This window comes from Scyliorhinus torazame, chromosome 6 (assembly GCF_047496885.1).
Source record: "Scyliorhinus torazame isolate Kashiwa2021f chromosome 6, sScyTor2.1, whole genome shotgun sequence".
Taxonomy (NCBI): domain Eukaryota; kingdom Metazoa; phylum Chordata; class Chondrichthyes; order Carcharhiniformes; family Scyliorhinidae; genus Scyliorhinus; species Scyliorhinus torazame.
In genome coordinates, this window is record NC_092712.1 from 111,752,855 (window position 1) to 111,772,431 (window position 19,577).

Genomic DNA, 19,577 nt, shown 5'->3' on the forward strand with positions numbered 1-19,577 from the left:
GATTTCTCTATAAACATTAGTGATCTCTGTCTCGTAACTTCCTAAAATTCTGCTCCCTAGCTACCAACTCCATCTCCCTCCCTATCAACTGCCTAAGGCAAAACCAGACTGTTCACAACCTGTTGTTACATTGGACCGTGAGATGAACTTTTGACCACATATATGGAACACATCCTTTATTTCCACCTCCGTAACATTGCATAAGTCCATCCTTCCCTTAACTCATCTGCTGAAACATTCATCCATATCTTCATTCTGTTAGACCTGACTGGCCCCCCAGATTCTGCCCTCCATGAACTTGAGGTCAGCCAAAACCAAATGTCCTTACTCCCACCAAGTCTTGATCATCCTTTATGCCTGTGCTCACTGATCTGAACTAGCATCCACTTAAGCACTGCCTTGATTTTAACATTTTCATCCTTGTTTTTAAATCCCTTTATGGCCTCTCCATCTCTTTAATCTTCAGCCCAGAACCCACCGAGATATCTGGCTCATATAATTCTAATCCTGATCGTTCCCAGCAGTAATTGGTGCACCATCAGTAATTGTACCTTCAGCTGCTTAGGACATAAATTCTGAACTTATTGGCCTAAAATTTGCCACCTCTCTACTTTCATTCCTCCTTTGCGACATTCCATAAAAACGACATATTTGCTCTTCTGCAGTAATATCGCCTTGTGTGGCTCAGTGTCAAATTCCATCATATAATGCTCCAGTGAAGCGCCTTCAGATATTTTATTATATTAAACATGCTGTGTGACATGTATGTATGCGATTCACCTTAAAGTAAGGAACGCAGTGTGTTAATCTGAACAGGTCCTTCTACTGAGCTCCTCACTTGTGTACACTGCTGAATAGTTTATTTATGTTCCAGCACATGCAAATGTCCCTTGAGCAATCTGTCTGCAATAAGGTTTTCTATTAAAAAATTATTGCTTTTGTGATTGAGGCTGTAAGTGTAAGAAAGACCATAAACAACAGCTATGGGATAAGTGCCTTATTGTAAAGAATTCTGGGCAGGAATGTTTCAGATTTTCCTCTTTGTGGGTCAGGCCTCTGAGACCATATATAAAGCCTTAATAAGTTCATGAAGTTAAATATGTCTGAACTTGCTGAAATTAATAGAACTTGATGTTCTGATTTTAGGACATATCAACCAGTGAGATACTGTTAAGTTCAGTCCTTTCCAAATCTTCAGATCATTCAGTGAAGTTAAACAAGCAATCCAATAAATGGAAAAACAAATAGGACAAGACTTGTCAGTCTTGGGTTGTATTAGGTTTCCAGGCAACAGTTAAAACACCACAACATTTCTCCTCTAGCATAAGTGCGGGAGGATAAGATCTCTGCTCATCTTCCGACCAAGAGAGAAGCTGGGGTGGAATAAGAGTCGGGCGCTAGTTGTTAGATATTAGTCTAATACCCCATATCGTATTGGTCCTACTTGTGAAAGAAAGGTTTTGACAGAACATTCTGCATGTATAGGTACTTGAGCTGATGGGATAACAGACATTTATGCCACAGGAGGAGACCATTTGTCCCATGATGTCTGTACCAACCAAAAAAGCTATCCTACCTATTCCCATAGTCGAACTCTTGTCCTGCTTGTGGATTATGTCTCTTCAAGTGCATTTGCAAGTACTTTATAAATGCACCGTATGTTTCTGCCTCGACCAGGCTTTCAAGCAGTGAGTTCCAAACCCCACCATCCTCTGGGTAAAAAATATTCTCTTTAACACCCCTCTAAAACCTTTTAAAATAAATTTAGAGTACCCAATTCATTTTTCCAATTAAGGGACAATTTAGCATGGCCAATCCACCTAGTGCACATCTTTGAGTTGTGGGGGCGAAACCCACGCAAACACAGGGAGAATGTGCAAACTCCACACGGACAGTGACCCAGAGCCGGGATCGAACCTGGGACCTCGGCGCTATGAGGCAGCAATGCTAAACTCCTCTCTAAACCTGCTACCGATTAATTTATGTCTATTCCAATGGCTGTTGACCTCGCTGATCGGGGATTACAGGCCCCTTTCTGTCAGTTAAATTCCCCCTTCACCCCCTTCTGTTCCAAAGGAAAAAACCCCAGTCTGTCCAATCTTTCCCCATAGCTAGAATTTTCCAGCTTTGGCAGCATCCTTGTAAATCTTCTCTGTATCCTGCAATGTGGCGACCAGCACTGTGTATTGTAACCTAGCTGTGGCCTGCCTAGTGTCTTATACGGTTCCAGCAAAACTGTCCTGCTTTTTAATTCCTTGCCATAACTAATAAAGGAAAGTGTCCTGTATGCTGCCTCAACCATTCTTATCTACATTTCCTGCCACCTTTAGAAACTTTTTCTGCCCACCTGAGCAATCTGTTGATATAGTCCTACAATCTGCAGCTTTAGAACATAGAACATAGAACAATACAGCGCAGTACAGGCCCTTCGGCCCACGATGTTGCACCAAAACAAAAGCCATCTAACCTACACTATACCATTATCATCCATATGTTTATTCAATAAACTTTTAAATGCCCTCAATGTTGGCGAGTTCACTACTGTAGCAGGTAGGGCATTCCACGGCCTCACTACTCTTTGCGTAAAGAACCTACCTCTGACCTCTGTCCTATATCTATTACTTGATATCGAGGTTTCTTCCTCAATATCAACCGTGAACCAAATTTTGTATTGTCTGTAAATTACTTAATCATACCTCCTACATTTAAGTTTAAATCATTGATAAAACAAGGGAGCTGGTACAGAGCCCTGCTGGTCCCCACTGGAAATAACCTTCCAGTCACACAAACCCCTGTTGGCCTTTATCTTTTGCTTCCTGCCACAAATGAGTCAAACTTGCCACTTACTCTTAGATCTCCTGGGCTCTTAATTGCGGCCCAGTCTGCCATGTGCGAATGTGGTATTATAGGTATTACGGTACCTGGGAGGCTGAAGTACCATTGGTAGAACCTATATGCTAGCCATTGGCTAGAGTGCATAATAGCTCCACCCTGAAAGGTGGGGTATAAGAACCCATGCCGTCCCAGCAGCCCTCATTCTGTACCTGAGCTGCTGGGGGAAACATCTAGCTTATTAAAGCCTTCAGTTGTACTACAACCTCATTTTAGTGGTCATTGATCGTGCATCAGCGACTTTGTCAAAAGTTGCTAAAATTCAGGTAGACTGCATCAAACCCTAAGCGACCCTCTTTGTTATCTCCTCAAGGAAATTTGTGATTGAATTATTGATTTTCTTTAACAAACCCATGTTCACTGTCCTTGATTAATCTATGCCTTTGTAAATAATAATTATTACTGACACCCAAACTCCTTTTCCAATAATTTGCCTATTGCAAATTTAGCTGACTGGTTTGCTATTAATCAATCTATTCTTTACTCCATTATTAAATAACAGAATGACATTAACTGTCCTCTGGCACCACAACTGCAACAAGAGAGAAGTGGAAAATAATGCTATTCCCTCCCTCCCCTTAACAGCTTGGAATACATTGGGTCTGGTGATTGATCAACTTTCAAAGATGATACCTCCTTAATATTTACTCTCTCCCTACGTTTATCTCATCTAATATTTCAGAATTGAACTGAACTATAATGTCTGCATCGGCCCCTCCTTTTTCAAGACAAATGCTAAGTATTCGTGAAGAGCCAGGCCATGTTTTCCTCCTCCACAAATAGGTTATTCTTTTGACCTCTAATAGACACTACTCTATCCTATTGCTCTTTCTATATTTATAAGATATCTTTTGAGTTTTCTTTGATTTTTACTGGACAGTATTTTTTCCTGCAATCTCCCAAAATGTGCAGCAAATGGCAAAACAATCAGAAGAGCCCTCTGTCAGCTTCTGCTGCAACACTATATATAAAAATGCTGTCATGCTGGAAATGAAGGTTTGTATGCAGGAACTTTGGGATAATCTGCGCTGGGGTGCTTTTGGCATGGATGCTTTATTGCTGTCATGAAGGCATTTGATGACCTTTGTAGTTTTAAAGTGTAAAAAGCAACCAAAAACATGCATATAGTATCTTCCACAGCCACCAGTTGTCCCAAAATGCATTCCAGCCAACTAAGTAATTTAGTGTGCTGTTGTGATGTGAAAAATGCAGCATCCAATTTGCATGCGGCAAAATCCCACCAATAGTACCACTAATTATGGCTGAGATAATCTGTTTATTTGACATTGATTGAGGGATAAATACTGGCCAGAATACCAGAATCTGCTCTTCAAAATGTCATAGGATCTTTTAAGTCCACCTGATTGGACAGACAGCATTCTTCTGCAAGACAGGTGAGTATTTCCTCAGTATTGCAGCGGAGTGTCAGCTTTGGTCTTTGTGCCCAAATCCTGCAACCCACAACCTTTTGATTCAAAGGAGAGAGTATTGCCAGCTGAGCCAGGCTGACACCTGAAAGAACTATCTCCTTCTAAAAGCAATGGCATTAGAGTGAGATGTTTGCAAATGTTTTTGAAAATTACATTGCCTAGTTATTACACTCCTGCATATAGAACATAGAACAATACAGCGCAGTACAGGCCCTTCGGCCCACGATGTTGCACCGAAACAAAAGCCATCTAACCTACACTATGCCATTATCATCCATATGTTTATCCAATAAACTTTTAAATGCCCTCAATGTTGGCGAGTTCACTACTGTAGCAGGTAGGGCATTCCACGGCCTCACTACTCTTTGCGTAAAGAACCTACCTCTGACCTCTGTCCTATATCTATTACCCCTCAGTTTAAAGTTATGTCCCCTCGTGCCAGCCATATCCATCCGCGGGAGAAGGCTCTCACTGTCCACCCTATCCAACCCCCTGATCATTTTGTATGCCTCTATTAAGTCTCCTCTTAACCTTCTTCTCTCCAACGAAAACAACCTCAAGTCCATCAGCCTTTCCTCATAAGATTTTCCCTCCATACCAGGCAACATCCTGGTAAATCTCCTCTGCACCCGCTCCAAAGCCTCCACGTCCTTCCTATAATGCGGTGACCAGAACTGTACGCAATACTCCAAATGCGGCCGTACCAGAGTTCTGTACAGCTGCAACATGACCTCCCGACTCCGGAACTCAATCCCTCTACCAATAAAGGCCAACACTCCATAGGCCTTCTTCACAACCCTATCAACCTGGGTGGCAACTTTCAGGGATCTATGTACATGGACACCTAGATCCCTCTGCTCATCCACACTTTCAAGAACTTTACCATTAGCCAAATATTCCGCATTCCTGTTATTCCTTCCAAAGTGAATCACCTCACACTTCTCTACATTAAACTCCATTTGCCACCTCTCAGCCCAGCTCTGCAGCTTATCTATATCCCTCTGTAACCTGCTACATCCTTCCACACTATCGACAACACCACCGACTTTAGTATCGTCTGCAAATTTACTCACCCACCCTTCTGCGCCTTCCTCTAGGTCATTGATAAAAATGACAAACAGCAACGGCCCCAGAACAGATCCTTGTGGTACTCCACTTGTGACTGTACTCCATTCTGAACATTTCCCATCAACCACCACCCTCTGTCTTCTTTCAGCTAGCCAATTTCTGATCCACATCTCTAAATCACCCTCAATCCCCAGCCTCCGTATTTTTTGCAATACCGTGGGGAACCTTTTCAAACGCTTTGCTGAAATCCATATACACCACATCAACTGCTCTACCCTCGTCTACCTGTTCAGTCACCTTCTCAAAGAACTCAATAAGGTTTGTGAGGCATGACCTACCCTTCACAAAGCCATGCTGACTATCCCTGATCATATTATTCCTATCTAGATGATTATAAATCTTGTCTCTTATAATCCCCTCCAAGACTTTACCCACTACAGACGTGAGGCTCACCGGTCGATAGTTGCCTGGGTTGTCTCTGCTCCCCTTTTTGAACAAAGGGACCACATTTGCTGTCCTCCAGTCCTCTGGCACTATTCCTGTAGCCAATGATGACATAAAAATCAAAGCCAAAGGTCCAGCAATCTCTTCCCTGGCCTCCCAGAGAATCCTAGGATAAATCCCATCAGGTCCCGGGGACTTATCTATTTTCAGCCTGTCCAGAATTGCCAACACCTCTTCCCTACGTACCTCAATGTCATCTATTCTATTAGCCTGGGGCTCAGCATTCTCCTCCACAACATTATCTTTTTCCTGAGTGAATACTGACGAAAAATATTCATTTAGTATCTCGCCTATCTCTTCAGACTCCACACACAATTTCCCATCCCTGTCCTTGACTGGTCCTACTCTTTCCCTAGTCATTCGCTTATTCCTGACATACCTATAGAAAGCTTTTGGGTTTTCCTTGATCCTTCCTGCCAAATACTTCTCATGTCCCCTCCTTGCTCGTCTTAGCTCTCTCTTTAGATCCTTCCTCGCTACCTTGTAACTATCCATCGCCCCAGCCAAAACTTCACACTTCATCTTCACATAGGCCTCCTTCTTCCTCTTAACAAGATATTCCACTTCCTTGGTAAACCACGGTTCCCTCGCTCGACGCCTTCCTCCCTGTCTGACCGGTACATACTTATCAAGAACACGCAGTAGCTGATCCTTGAACAAGCCCCACTTATCCAGTGTGCCCAACACTTGCAGCCTACTTCTCCACCTTATCCCCCCCCAAGTCACGTCTAATGACATCATAATTGCCCTTCCCCCAGCTATAACTCTTGCCCTGCGGTGTATACTTATCCCTTTCCATCATTAACGTAAACGTCACCGAATTGTGGTCACTGTCCCCAAAGTGCTCTCCTACCTCCAAATCCAACACCTGGCCTGGTTCATTACCCAAAACCAAATCCAACGTGGCCTCGCCTCTTGTTGGCCTGTCAACATATTGTTTCAGGAAACCCTCCTGCACACACTGTACAAAAAACGACCCATCTATTGTACTCTAACTATATCTTTTCCAGTCAATATTTGGAAAGTTAAAGTCTCCCATAATAACTACCCTGTTACTTTCGCTCATATCCAGAATCATCTTCGCCATCCTTTCCTCTACATCCCTAGAACTATTAGGAGGCCTATAAAAAACTCCCAACAGGGTGACCTCTCCTTTCCTGTTTCTAACTTCAGCCCATACTACCTCGGAAGAAGAGTCCCCATCTAGCATCCTCTCCGCCACCGTAATACTGCTCTTGACTAGCAGCGCCACACCTCCCCCTCTTTTGCCTCCTTCTCTGAGCTTACTAAAACACCTAAACCCCGGAACCTGCAACATCCATTCCAGTCCCTGCTCTATCCATGTCTCCGAAATGGCCACAACATCGAAGTCCCAGGTACCAACCCATGCTGCCAGTTCCCCTACCTTGTTTCGTATACTCCTGGCATTGAAGTAGACACACTTCAAACCACCTACCTGAACACTGGCCCCCTCCTGCGACGTCAAATCTGTGCTCCTGACCTCTATACTCTCATTCTCCCTTACCCTAAAACTACAATCCAGGTTCCCATGCCCCTGCTGCATTAGTTTAAACCCCCCCAAAGAGCACTAACAAATCTCCCCCCCCCAGGATATTTGTGCCCCTCAGGTTCAGATGTAGACCATCCTGTCTGTAGAGGTCCCACCTTCCCCAGAAAGAGCCCCAGTTATCCAGAAATCTGAATCCCTCCCGCCTGCACCATCCCTGTAGCCACGTGTTTAAATGCTCTCTCTCCCTATTCCTCATCTCACTATCACGTGGCACGGGCAACAACCCAGAGATAACAACTCTGTTTGTTCTAGTTCTGAGCTTCCATCCTAGCTCCCTGAAAGCCTGCCTGACATCCTTGTCCCCTTTCCTGCCTATGTCGTTAGTGCCAATGTGGACCACGACTTGGGGCTGCTCCCCCCTCCCCCCTAAGGACCGGGAAAACACGATCCGATATGTTAAATAAGCAAAGAGATTATCTACTACGGGACTGCTTAGAGTCAGTGGACTGGTCAGTATTTAAAAATTCTGCGACCAGCCTGAACGAGTACGCCACTACAGTAACTGACTTCATTAGTAAGTGTGTAGAAGACTGTGCCAGAGAAACAAATCCGTGTGTTTCCCAACGGGAAACCCTGGATGAACAGGGATATCCACTGCTTGCTGAAGTCTAGGTCTGAGGCGTTCAAGTCAGGTGACCCTGACCTATACAAGAAAGCCATATATGATCTAAGGAGATCCATAAAAGATGCCAAAAGACAGTACCGGACCAAGCTCGAATCCCAGGCTAGCCATACGGACCCCCGCCGACTATGGCAAGGTCTGCAAGAAATAACGGGCTACAAGATGAAGGCATGTAAAATCACCGACTCCAATGCACCCCTCCCTGATGAGCTCAACGCATTCTATGCACGCTTTGAACAAGAGGTCAGCGAGAGCAAGCCCTCCACTCCAGAAGAACTTCATTTGAAGCCTACTTGTGACAATAAGCGATTTTCATTTTTCATTTCATTATCTGAGATCACCATTGCAGATGTCAGAGCAGCCTTCTCAAAGGTCAACCCTCGGAAAGTCACTGGCCCGGATGGGGTACCCGGGCGGGCACTCAGGTCTTGCGCGAATCAGCTGGTGGGGGTATTTGCAGACATCTTCAACCTCTCTTTACAACAATCTGAGGCCCCTATCTGCTTCAAGAAGACGGCCATCATCTCTGTACCAAAAAAAAGCGAAGCAGTGTGCCTTAACTACTATTGTCCAGTGGCTCTGACATCCATCGTCATGAAGTGCTTCGAAAGGTTAGTCATGGCATGAATAAATTGCAGCCTCCAGGATTGCCTTGATCCACTACAGTTCGCCTACCGCGACAACAGGTCTACAGCAGATGCCATCTCCATGGCCCTGCACTCTACCCTGGAACATCTAGATAACAAAGACACCTATAACAGACTCCTATTTATCGACTACAGCTCAGCCTTCAACACCATTATTCGAAACCCATCTCCAAACTCTGTGGCCTTGGTCTCGGCTCCTCCCTCTGCGACTGGGTCCTGAACTTTCTAACCCACCGGCCACAATCAGTAAGGATAGGCACGACCTCTTCCACGATCATCCTCAACACCGGTGCCCCCACAAGGCTGTCCTCAGCCCCCTACAATACCCCTTATACATCTATGACTGTGTGGCCAAATTCCCCTCCACCTCGATTTTCAAATTTGCTGATGACACCACAGTAGTGGGTTGGATTTAAAACAATGACGAGACAGAGTACAGGAATGAGATAGAGAATCTGGTGAACTGGTGCAACGACAATAATCTCTCCCTCGATGTCAACAAAACAAAGGAGATTGTCATCGACTTCAGGAAGCGTAGTGGAGGAACATGCCCCTGTCTACATCAACGGGAACGAAGTAAAAAGGGTCGAGAGCTTCAAGTTTTTAGGTGTACGGATCACCAACAACCTGGTCCTGGTCCCCCCATGCCGACACTACAGTTAAGAAAGCCCATCAACGACTCTACTTTCTCAGAAAACTAAGGAAATTTGGCATGTCACCTATGACTCTCCAACTTTTGCAGATGCACCATAGAAAGCATTCTATCTGGTTGTATCACAGCTTGGTATGGATCCTGTTCTGCCCAAGACCGCAGGAAATTACAAAAGATCGTGAATGTAGCCCAATCCACCACGCAAACCAGCCTCCCATCTATTGACTCTGTCTACAATTCCCGCTGCCTCGGAAAGGCAGCCAGCATAATTAAGGACCCCACGCACCCCAGCATACTCTCTTCCACCTTCTTCCGTCAGGAAAAAGATACCAAAGTTTGAGGTCACGTACCAACCGACTCAAGAACAGCTTCTTCCCTACTGCCATCAGACTTTTGAATGGATCTACCTTGTATTAAGTTCATCTTTTCTCTACACCTTGCTATAACTGTAATATTATATTCTGCATTCCCTCCTTCCTTCCCTATGTACGGTATGCATTGTTTGTCCAGCATGCAAGAAACAATACTTTTCACTGTATACTAATACATGTGACAATAATAAATCAAATCGAACCAAATCAAAGATATGTGTCAACTGACCTAAGGTATACTCGTCTCATATATGCCATAAAGCATTGGAGCAGAATTAGGCCACTCTACCCATCAAGTCTGCTCCGCCATTCAACCATGGCTGATATTTTCTCATCCCCCATTCTCCTGCCTTCACCCCATAACCCCTGATCCCCTTATTAATCAAAAACCTATCTCTGTCTATGGACACTCAGAGATTTGGCCTCCACGGCCTTCTGCGGCAAAGAGTTCCACAGATTCACCACCCTGTGGCTGAAGAAATTCCTCCTCATCTCTGTTTTAAAGGATCGTCCCTTTAGTCTGAGATGGTGTCCTCTGGTTCTAGTTTTTCCTACAAGTGGAAACATCTTCACCACGTCCACTCTATCCAGGCCTCTCAGTATCCTGTAAATTTCAATAAGATCCCCTCTCATCCTTCTAAACTCCAACAAGTATAGACCCAGAGTCCTCAACCATTCCTCATACGAGAAGTTCTTTATTCCAGGGATCATTCTTCTGAACCTCCTCTGGACCCTTTACAAGGCCAACACATCCTTCCTTCGATACGGGGCCCAAAACTGCTCACAATACTCCAAATGGGGTCTGACCAGAGCCATATACAGTCTCAGAAGTACATCCCTGGTCTTGTATTCTAGCCCTCTTGACATGAATGCTAACATTGCATTTGCCTTAACTGCCGACTGAACCTGCACATTAACCTTAAGAGAATCGTGAACAAGGACTCCCAAATCCCTTTGTGCTTCTGATTTCCTCAGCATTTCCCATTTTAGAAAATAGTCGATGCCTAAATTCCTCCTTCCAAAGTGCATAACCTCACACTTTTCCACATTATATTTCATTTGCCACTTTATTGCCCACTCTCCTAGCTTGTCCAAATCCTTCTGCAACCCCCTTGCTTCCTCAATACTACCTGTCCCTCCACAGATCTTTGTATCATCTGCAAACTTAGCAACAATTCCTTCTTCCAGATCATTAATGCCAACTGCCAGCACTTCATGAGCCCAGCCTGCACCTGTGTTTTCTGACAAAAACCTGTAGCGAGACTGGGCTAAAACATTAGGCAAAAGGGCTGCTCTGAAGTGATTACGAATGGTCGATATCTTTGGTGAGAAGTTTCATGAGATCAGGAGTTCCTGGCTACTGTGTGCAGCGGTTAATAATAATAATCTTTATTATTGTCACATGTAGGCTTACATTAATACTGCAATGAAGTTGCTGTGAAAACATTTTGTAGCTGGACTCAGAGAGGAGTGGGGTGAGGGTGGATTTTTATCAATGAAGGGGAGGAATGAGGGGATAGATAGTGATGAAGTTTAAAAAGGGAGGGGGCATAGGTTGAGATTAATGTGTGGACAAAAAAGTATTACAGCGTTCACTTGAGAAGGAGGAGGAAAAACTATTAACATGAATACAAGGAGAGGAAGCGAAAGAATGCCAGTATGAATTGGGACAGGAAGAATTGAAGCCCAGATTGGATGAAGTTGGATTGAGTGCTGGCTTGAGTGAGGGGGAAGTAGCCAGAATTTATTCTTTCTCGCCTTCGGACTTGTGAAACTACTTCACTACTATTGAACTTCATAGAATCCTAGATTTTACAATGCAGAATTTTCATAGAATTATCATAGAATTTTACAGTGCAGAACGAGGCCATTCAGCCCATCAAGTATGCACCGGCTCCTGGAAAGAGCACCCCACCCAAGGTCAACACCTCCACCCTATCCCCATAACCCAGTAACCTTACCCAACACTAAGGGCAATTTTGAACACTAAGGGCAAGTATAGAGACCATTCGACCCATTGAGTCTGCACCGGCCCTTGGAAAGAGCACCCCACCATGCCCATACCTCCACCCTATCCCAGTAACCCCACCTAATCTTTTTGGACCCTAAGGGCAATTTAGAATGGCCAATCCACCTAACCTGCACATCTATGGACTGTGGGAGGAAACCAGAGCACCCAGAGGAAACCCACGCAGTCACGGGGAGAACATGCAGACTCCGCACAGTGACCCAAGCTGAGAATCGAACCTGCGACCCTGGCTCTGTGAAGCAACAGTGGTAACCACTGTGCTACCGTGCTGCCCATGCTTCTCCTTCAAGTTTTCATTACAGGAAACAAAATCTTGGTTATGTTGTCCATTTAAGTTACAAAGGCTTTGTTTCACTGACTGTCATCTGACATCGGCTTATTCTCAGGGCTGATCGTGAATTTGTTTTTTTGTTGGCAAGTAGAAAGCATATTGTTGAATATTTTTTAATTTTTGCAGTCTGGACTGAAATTGCAAATGATAAATCAATTTGATTCAATACAGCACATTCCAATTAACAGGCTAGGTTTGATTTGCATTATAAATTCACAAATCTATGCAAGAAATAGTTGTAACCAAATTTTATATTCAATCTTACTATTGGTATTGCTCGCATCGTTATAGTCTGCATTTATTTTCTAGAAGAACACTAATGCAACTAGTTTAAAGTATACCATTACAATCCACTAGTTGCTGATGTGTTTTAATGAATACAGAAAGAAATAACTTGCATTTCTACAGCACCTTTCATGACTTTAGCACATTATAGCCAATTAAATGATTTGAAATTTAGTCACTGTTTTATTGTAGGAAATGCCTCAGGATCCAGGATCGATCCCGGCCCTGGGTCACTGTTCGTGCGGAGTTTGCATATTCTCCCTGTGTCTGTGTGGGTATCACCCCACAACCCAAAGATGTGCAAGGTAGGTAGATTGGCCACGCTAAATTGCCCCTTAATTAGAATAAAAGAATTGGGTATTCTAAATTTTAAAAAATTCAAGGCATCTCAGCAGCAGGCAGAAGCTCTGCTTTGTCAGAAATGCATCCCAATCAAGGGATGACCCAGAAATCCCAAGTCATCAAATTCCACTGACTGGTCTTCTTCCCAATTTAAGAACGATGTTTAACCAATACGTATCGTGGCTTTGTATCTAAAATCCTCTTTTTCTGTTCCCCAAAGTCTCAAACTAAAAATGAGTGGATATTTAAATAGTGGACATCACTGAGATTTGGGTATCTGCTCAAAGTTTGATACTCAACGAATAAAAGTCCTGGCTTGCAATGTTCTTAAAGTGGTTCAGTATTATGTTGAATTATGCATTTGAATTCTTGTGTTGATTTATTCTGGACATAAAAACAATTTTTTCTTTGTTGAAATTTCAGGTCTTATTCAGGATTCTGATCACCCGTACAGCAGGTTTGAAAATGAATGAAGGGACTCGACCTTTAACTGGACTTTCAAGAATGGCAAAATAGGTTTTCGTGGCTGTCTGCTGTTCCAACCCGCTATTCAATAAATCTGTCATTGCATGTTAAAACGTAGCTGTCTATCGTCACATTAACATTCATTTTGCATTAGAAATCGTATCAGATGATGTGTCATTTTCATATCATGGTTCTTCAGTATGATTTATGTATTTGTATCGTAGAAAGCCCTGAAATTCTAATGGAGTGGCAGTGTAAGAAATATGTCAAATTGTCTTTTTAAAAATGAAATATCTTTTCTGATTTCCAACTGTCATGTGGCAAATCGCACTTTTGTACAGAAACTGACATGGTTATCATATATTTTCAGTGGAGGGACGATTATATTGCGCGTCCTCCTAGCTACTTGCCTTATCTAGACTGCCTTACTTGCACAGTATTGTTAAAAATGAGAATTAAAATTAACATACTATATTATTGGTTTTATTGTAATGATTCACATTTTGTAATTTGACAATGTACCAAAACCAATCCAACCATACCCTAAAAATGCTGCATTTGTTTAAAATGTTAAGTTTCTGGTTTGGCATATGTGACATTAAATGCACATTTTTTTTTGTAAAAACTAAAGAATCAGATACACTTGTGTTTTGAATCCATCGATTGTTGGTGTCAAAATCCCACTATGTTCTGAGGTATTAATGCACAGGCCATTCCATACTACTATACAAATTAAAAACAAGCTAGGGAGCACCAATGGAGAGAGAAAAAAAATAATGTTTCAGATTAATGACCTTTCATCAAAACTTAATTCACATTATTATACCTTGTTTTGTACTATGCTCATAGCCTTAACTTGTTTCCAAAGGAATCATTAATAGATATCAGAAATTCAATTTGAACTGGTAGAATAACAATAATGGTAAATTTGGATAGTACGGTTTGTGTGCATTTGGAGTCTGACCACAATAATTAGTCGCATGTAGTTGCAATGGTGAAAAGCAAATATTGTTATTGCTGTGACACTATTTGCAAACTGTGATAATTATTGCCTTATGCTTTAAAATGCAAATCTTAAATGGCAAACCTTAATATAAATTTAAATTGTTTTGATGTTTATGATGGACAAAATCTTGGCATATCAGTTCAAGTTCTGAGATATTTTTAAATCACTGATATTCAATTACAATAATGCAAAATTGCTGTAATTTAGTGTTTTTCTGACAAATCAGAATGTTAAATCAAGTTGTTTATCAATAGAGATACCTACAAATAAATACCACAAGGAGTGAGAAATGTAATTGTTCTGCATCATATTTTCTGTATTTACTTTGTATTTTTGAAATGTGATAGATTTATAAATGTATTATTTCCCACTCCGTGTAATAAAATTGAATGTTTATGTACAAAGTAGAGTCTGTACTTTTCTGTACAATACTTGAAAGATCTGAAGTTCCTAGTCTCCTCCTGGCACCTGGTCTGGCCTCCTGGCGCCTGATCGGAAAATATGCTGAAAAAGCACTGAGCTTGTCCAAGGTGAGCTGTGGCTGAATTTGATATCCTGATTTCATTACCTGGTGAAATACCACTGTGTGCGAAAATGGGAGAAGTGGAATCCGGATGACCGTCTGGTTAATGGCCATCGGACCTTCTGGCTAGTCCTGGAGACTATATGCCAAAAGGTCCCAGAATCTGAAGATCTGGTGAACACTGAAGAAAAAGCTGAGAACCTGCCATTGATTTTCTGCTTGACCCACTGGACTCTGCAATCTAAGGGGCACCCAGTTTGAGGCTTGGTGCCAGCCTGTCAGGCCAACTTTGTGCCTGGGTGTCCAAACCTGCAATAAGCAATTACTTGTGAGATCCCGAACATCTGTTTCTGCTTAATTAATATATAGAATCATAGAATTTACAGTGCAGAAGGAGGTCATTCGGACCATCGAGTCGGCATCAGCTCTTGGAAAGAGCACCCTACTTAAGCCCACGCCTCCACCCTATCCCCGTAACCCCAGCTAACCTTTTCCTTTGGACACTAAGGGCAATTTATCATGGCCAATCCACCTAACCTGCACATCTGGGAACTGGGAGGAAACCGGAGCACCCAGAGGAAACCCACGCAGACACTGAGTGTACGTGCAGACTCCGCACAGACAGTGACCCAAGCCGGGAATCGAACCTGGGACACTGGAGCTGTGAAGCAACTGTGCTAACCACTGCTACCGTGCTGCCCTACGGTATTCATGCACAGGCCATATGAAGTCTGTGCTTGTCTACTGCAAGCTCAGGCTCAGTTATAGCCCTTTGGAAGCTGTGAAATTGTGGAACAACAGAAATGGCATGGTGAACTGACACAATGAGTCATTGCCCATTTTTCTGGACTTGGTTCGATTTTCTGAACTTTGCCTTATGGATATTTTGCATTTTAAAATTGTGCTTGAAAGATAGCTTAAAGACCAATTCTATGACTAACAAACCCCCTTTACAAATCAAGACCATGTATGTATCTAAAGCCATCAAAACTTTTATTTTCCTCTTAAATAGTACATATATAGCTCAAAACAATTTTTCAATTTCAGTTGGTTATTAAAAATTAATTACAAAGATGATATGTGCATATACAGTATTAACAAAACAAACTCCAGGGCAGTTGCGTCAAAACTCCCCATCTGTTTTCAGTAGTGGAAGTTTTTATTAAGCATAAGGGATTAAGCATAGGGGCTGTTTAGCACAGGGCTAAATCGCTGGCTTTGAAAGCAGACCAAGGCAGGCCAGCAGAACGGTTCAATTCCCGTACCAGCCTCCCGAACAGGTGCCGGAATGTGGCGACTAGGGGTTTTTGACTAACTTCATTTGAAGCCTACTTGTGACAATAAGCGGTTTTCATTCATTTCATTCATTCATACATGCAGTTTGAATTTATGTTCTGCTGGCCTACCACAACATTTTTCAAAAATGTTTGTGCCCATTTGGTTTAATTTCAGGATTAGTGATCCTGATTTGAATAATTAGTTGATTATAGATACATAGAAGATAGGAGCACGAGGAGGCCTTTTGGTCCTTCGAGCCTGCTCCGCCATTCATCACGATCATGGCTGATCATCCAACTCAATAGCCTAATCCTGCTTTCTCTCCATAGCCTTTGATCCCATTCTCCCCAAGTACTTGGAACTATGATGTTGTTGCCATTACAGAGACCTGGTTGAGGGAAGGGCAGGATTGGCAGCTAAACGTTCCAGGATTTAGATGTTTCAGGCGGGATAGAGGGGGATGTAAAAGGGGAGGCGGAGTTGCGCTACTGGTTAGGGAGAATATCACAACTGTATGCGGGAGGACATCTCAGAGGGCAGTGAGGCTATATGGGTAGTGATCAGGAATAAGAAGGGTGCAGTCACAATGTTGGGGGTTTACTACAGGCCTCCCAACAGCCAGCGGGAGATAGAGGAGCAGATAGGTAGACAGGTTTTGGAAAAGAGTAAAAACAAGTGTTGTGGTGATGGGAGACTTCAACTTGCCCAATATTGACTGGGACTCACTTAGTGCCAGGGGCTTAGACGGGGCGGAGTTTGTAAGGAGCATCCAGGAGGGCTTCTTAAAACAATATGTCGACAGTCCAACTAGGGAAGGGGCGGTACTGGACCTGGTATTGGGGAATGAGCCCGGCCAGGTGGTAGATGTTTCAGTAGGGGAGCATTTCGGTGACAGTGACCACAATTCAGTAAGTTTTAAAGTACTGGTGGACAAGGATAAGAGTGGTCCTAGGATGAATGTGCTAAATTGGGGGAAGGCTAATTATAATATTAGGCGGGAACTGAAGAATATAGATTGGGGGCGGATGTTTGAGGGCAAATCAACATCTGACATGTGGGATGCTTTCAAGTGTCAGTTGAAAGGAATTCAGGACCGGCATCTTCCTGTGAGGAAGAAGGATAAATACTGCAATTTTCGGGAACTTTGGATAACGAGAGATATTGTAGGCCTCGTCAAAAAGAAAAAGGAGGCATTTGTCAGGGCTAAAAGGCTGGGAACAGACAAAGCCTGCGTGGAATATAAGGAAAGTAGGAAGGAACATAAGCAAGGAGTCAGGAGGGCTAGAAGGGGTCACGAAAAGTCATTGGCAAATAGGGTTAAGGAAAATCCCAAGGCTTTTTACACATACATAAAAAGCAAGAGGGTAGCCAGGGAAAGGGTTGGCCCACTGAAGGATAGGCAAGGGAATCTATGCGTGGAGCCAGAGGAAATGGGCGAGGTACTAAATGAATACTTTGCATCAGTATTCACCAAATAGAAGGAATTGATAGATGTTGAGGCTGGAGAAGGGTGTGTAGACAGCCTGGGTCACATTGAGATCCAAAAAGACGAGGTGTTGGGTGTCTTAAAAAATATTAAGGTAGATAAGTCCCCAGGGCCTGATGGGATCTAACCCAGAATACTGAAGGAGGCTGGAGAGGAAATTGCTGAGGCCTTGACAGAAATCTTTGGATCCTCACTGTCTTCAGGGGATGTCCCGGAGGACTGGAGAATAGCCAATGTTGTTCCTCTGTTTAAGAAGGGCAGCAAGGATAATCCAGGGAACTACAGACCGGTGAGCCTTACTTCAGTGGAAGGGAAATTACTGGAGAGAATTCTTCGAGACAGGATCTACTCCCATTTGGAAGCAAATGGACGTATTAGTGAGAGGCAGCATGGTTTTGTGAAGGGGAGGTCGTGTCTCACTAACTTGATAAGTTTTTCGAGCAGGTCACAAAGATGATTGATGCAGGTAGAGCAGTGGATATTGTCTATATGGACTTCAGTAAGGCCTTTGACAAGGTCCCTCATGGTAGACTAGTACAAAAGGTGAAGTCACACGGGATCAGGGGTGAGCTGGCAAGGTGGATACAGAACTGGCTAGGTCATAGAAGGCAGAGAGTAGCAATGGAAGGATGCTTTTCTAATTGGAGGACTGTGACCAGTGGTGTTCCACAGGGATCAGTGCTGGGACCTTTTCTCTTTGTAGTATATATAAATGATTTGGAGGAAAATGTAACTGGTCTGATTAGTAAGTTTGCAGACGACACAAAGGTTGGTGGAATTGCGGATAGTGATGAAGACTGTCAGAGGATACAGCAGGATTTAGATTGTTTGGAGACTTGGGCGGAGAGACGGCAGATGGAGTTTAATCCGGACAAATGTGAGGTAATGCATTTTGGAAGGGCTAATGCAGGTAGGGAATATACAGTGAATGGTAGAACCCTCAAGAGTATTGAAAGTCAAAGAGATCTAGGAGTACAGGTCCACAGGTCATTGAAAGGGGCAACACAGGTGGAGAAGGTAGTCAAGAAGGCATACGGCATGCTTGCCTTCATTGGCCGGGGCATTGAGTATAAGAATTGGCAAGTCATGTCGCAGCTGTATAGAACCTTAGTTAGGCCACACTTGGAGTATAGTGTTCAATTCTGGTCGCCACACTACCAGAAGGATGTGGAGGCTTTAGAGAGGGTGCAGAAGAGATTTACCAGAATGTTGCCTGGTATGGAGGGCATAAGCTATGAGGAGCGATTGAATAAACTTGGTTTGTTCTCACTGGAACGAAGGAGGTTGAGGGGCGACCTGATAGAGGTCTACAAAATTATGAGGGGCATAGACAGAGTGGATAGTCAGAGGCTTTTCCCCGGGGTAGAGGGGTCAATTACTAGGGGGCATAGGTTTAAGGTGAGCGGGGCAAGGTTTAGAGTAGATGTACGAGGCAAGTTTTTTTACACAGAGGGTAGTGGGTGCCAGGAACTCGCTACCGGAGGAGGTGGTGGAAGCAGGGACGATAGTGGCATTTAAGGGGCATCTTGACAAATACATGAATAGGATGGGAATAGAGGGATACGGACCCAGGAAGTGTAGAAGATTGTAGTTTAGTCGGGCAGCACGGGCTTGGAGGGCCGAAGGGCCTGTTCCTGTGCTGTACATTTCTTTGTTCTTTGTACTATATCCAGTCGCCTCTTGAATATATTCAAAGTTTTAGCATCAACTACTTCCTGTGGTAATGAATTCCACAGGCTCACCACTCTGTGTGTGAAGAAGTGTCTCCTTATGTCTGTCCAAAATGGTTTATTCTGAATCCTCATACTGTGACCCCTGGTTCTGGATACACCCATCATTGGTAACATCTTCCCTGCATCTACCCTGTCTAGTCCTGTTAGAATTTTATGAGTCTCTGTGAGATTCCCCCCTCATTCTTCTGAACTCCCAACGAGAACAATCCCAACCTAGTCAATCCCTCCTCATATGACAGTCCCGTTATCCCTGGAATCAGCCTGGTAAACCTTCGCTGGGGACCAGGTCTGGAATACGCCCCAACATCCGTTTCATGAATCCAGCATCATCCCAGTTCGGGGA

General features: G+C 43.5%; 1 protein-coding gene across 2 annotated transcripts in view; it reads left to right on the top strand.

Moving 5' to 3' along the window:
* The window catches only part of LOC140424957 (pituitary tumor-transforming gene 1 protein-interacting protein-like), a 115,850-nt gene extending 101,232 nt beyond the window's left edge, over positions 1-14,618 (top strand). For both annotated transcript variants that reach the window (XM_072508680.1, XM_072508681.1), the window contains exon 7: positions 13,167-14,618. In XM_072508680.1, the coding sequence (XP_072364781.1) occupies positions 13,167-13,216 (50 nt within the window). In that variant the 3' untranslated portion in view covers positions 13,217-14,618. The remainder of the gene's footprint in view (positions 1-13,166) is intronic.
* Positions 14,619-19,577: the final 4,959 nt, after the last annotated feature.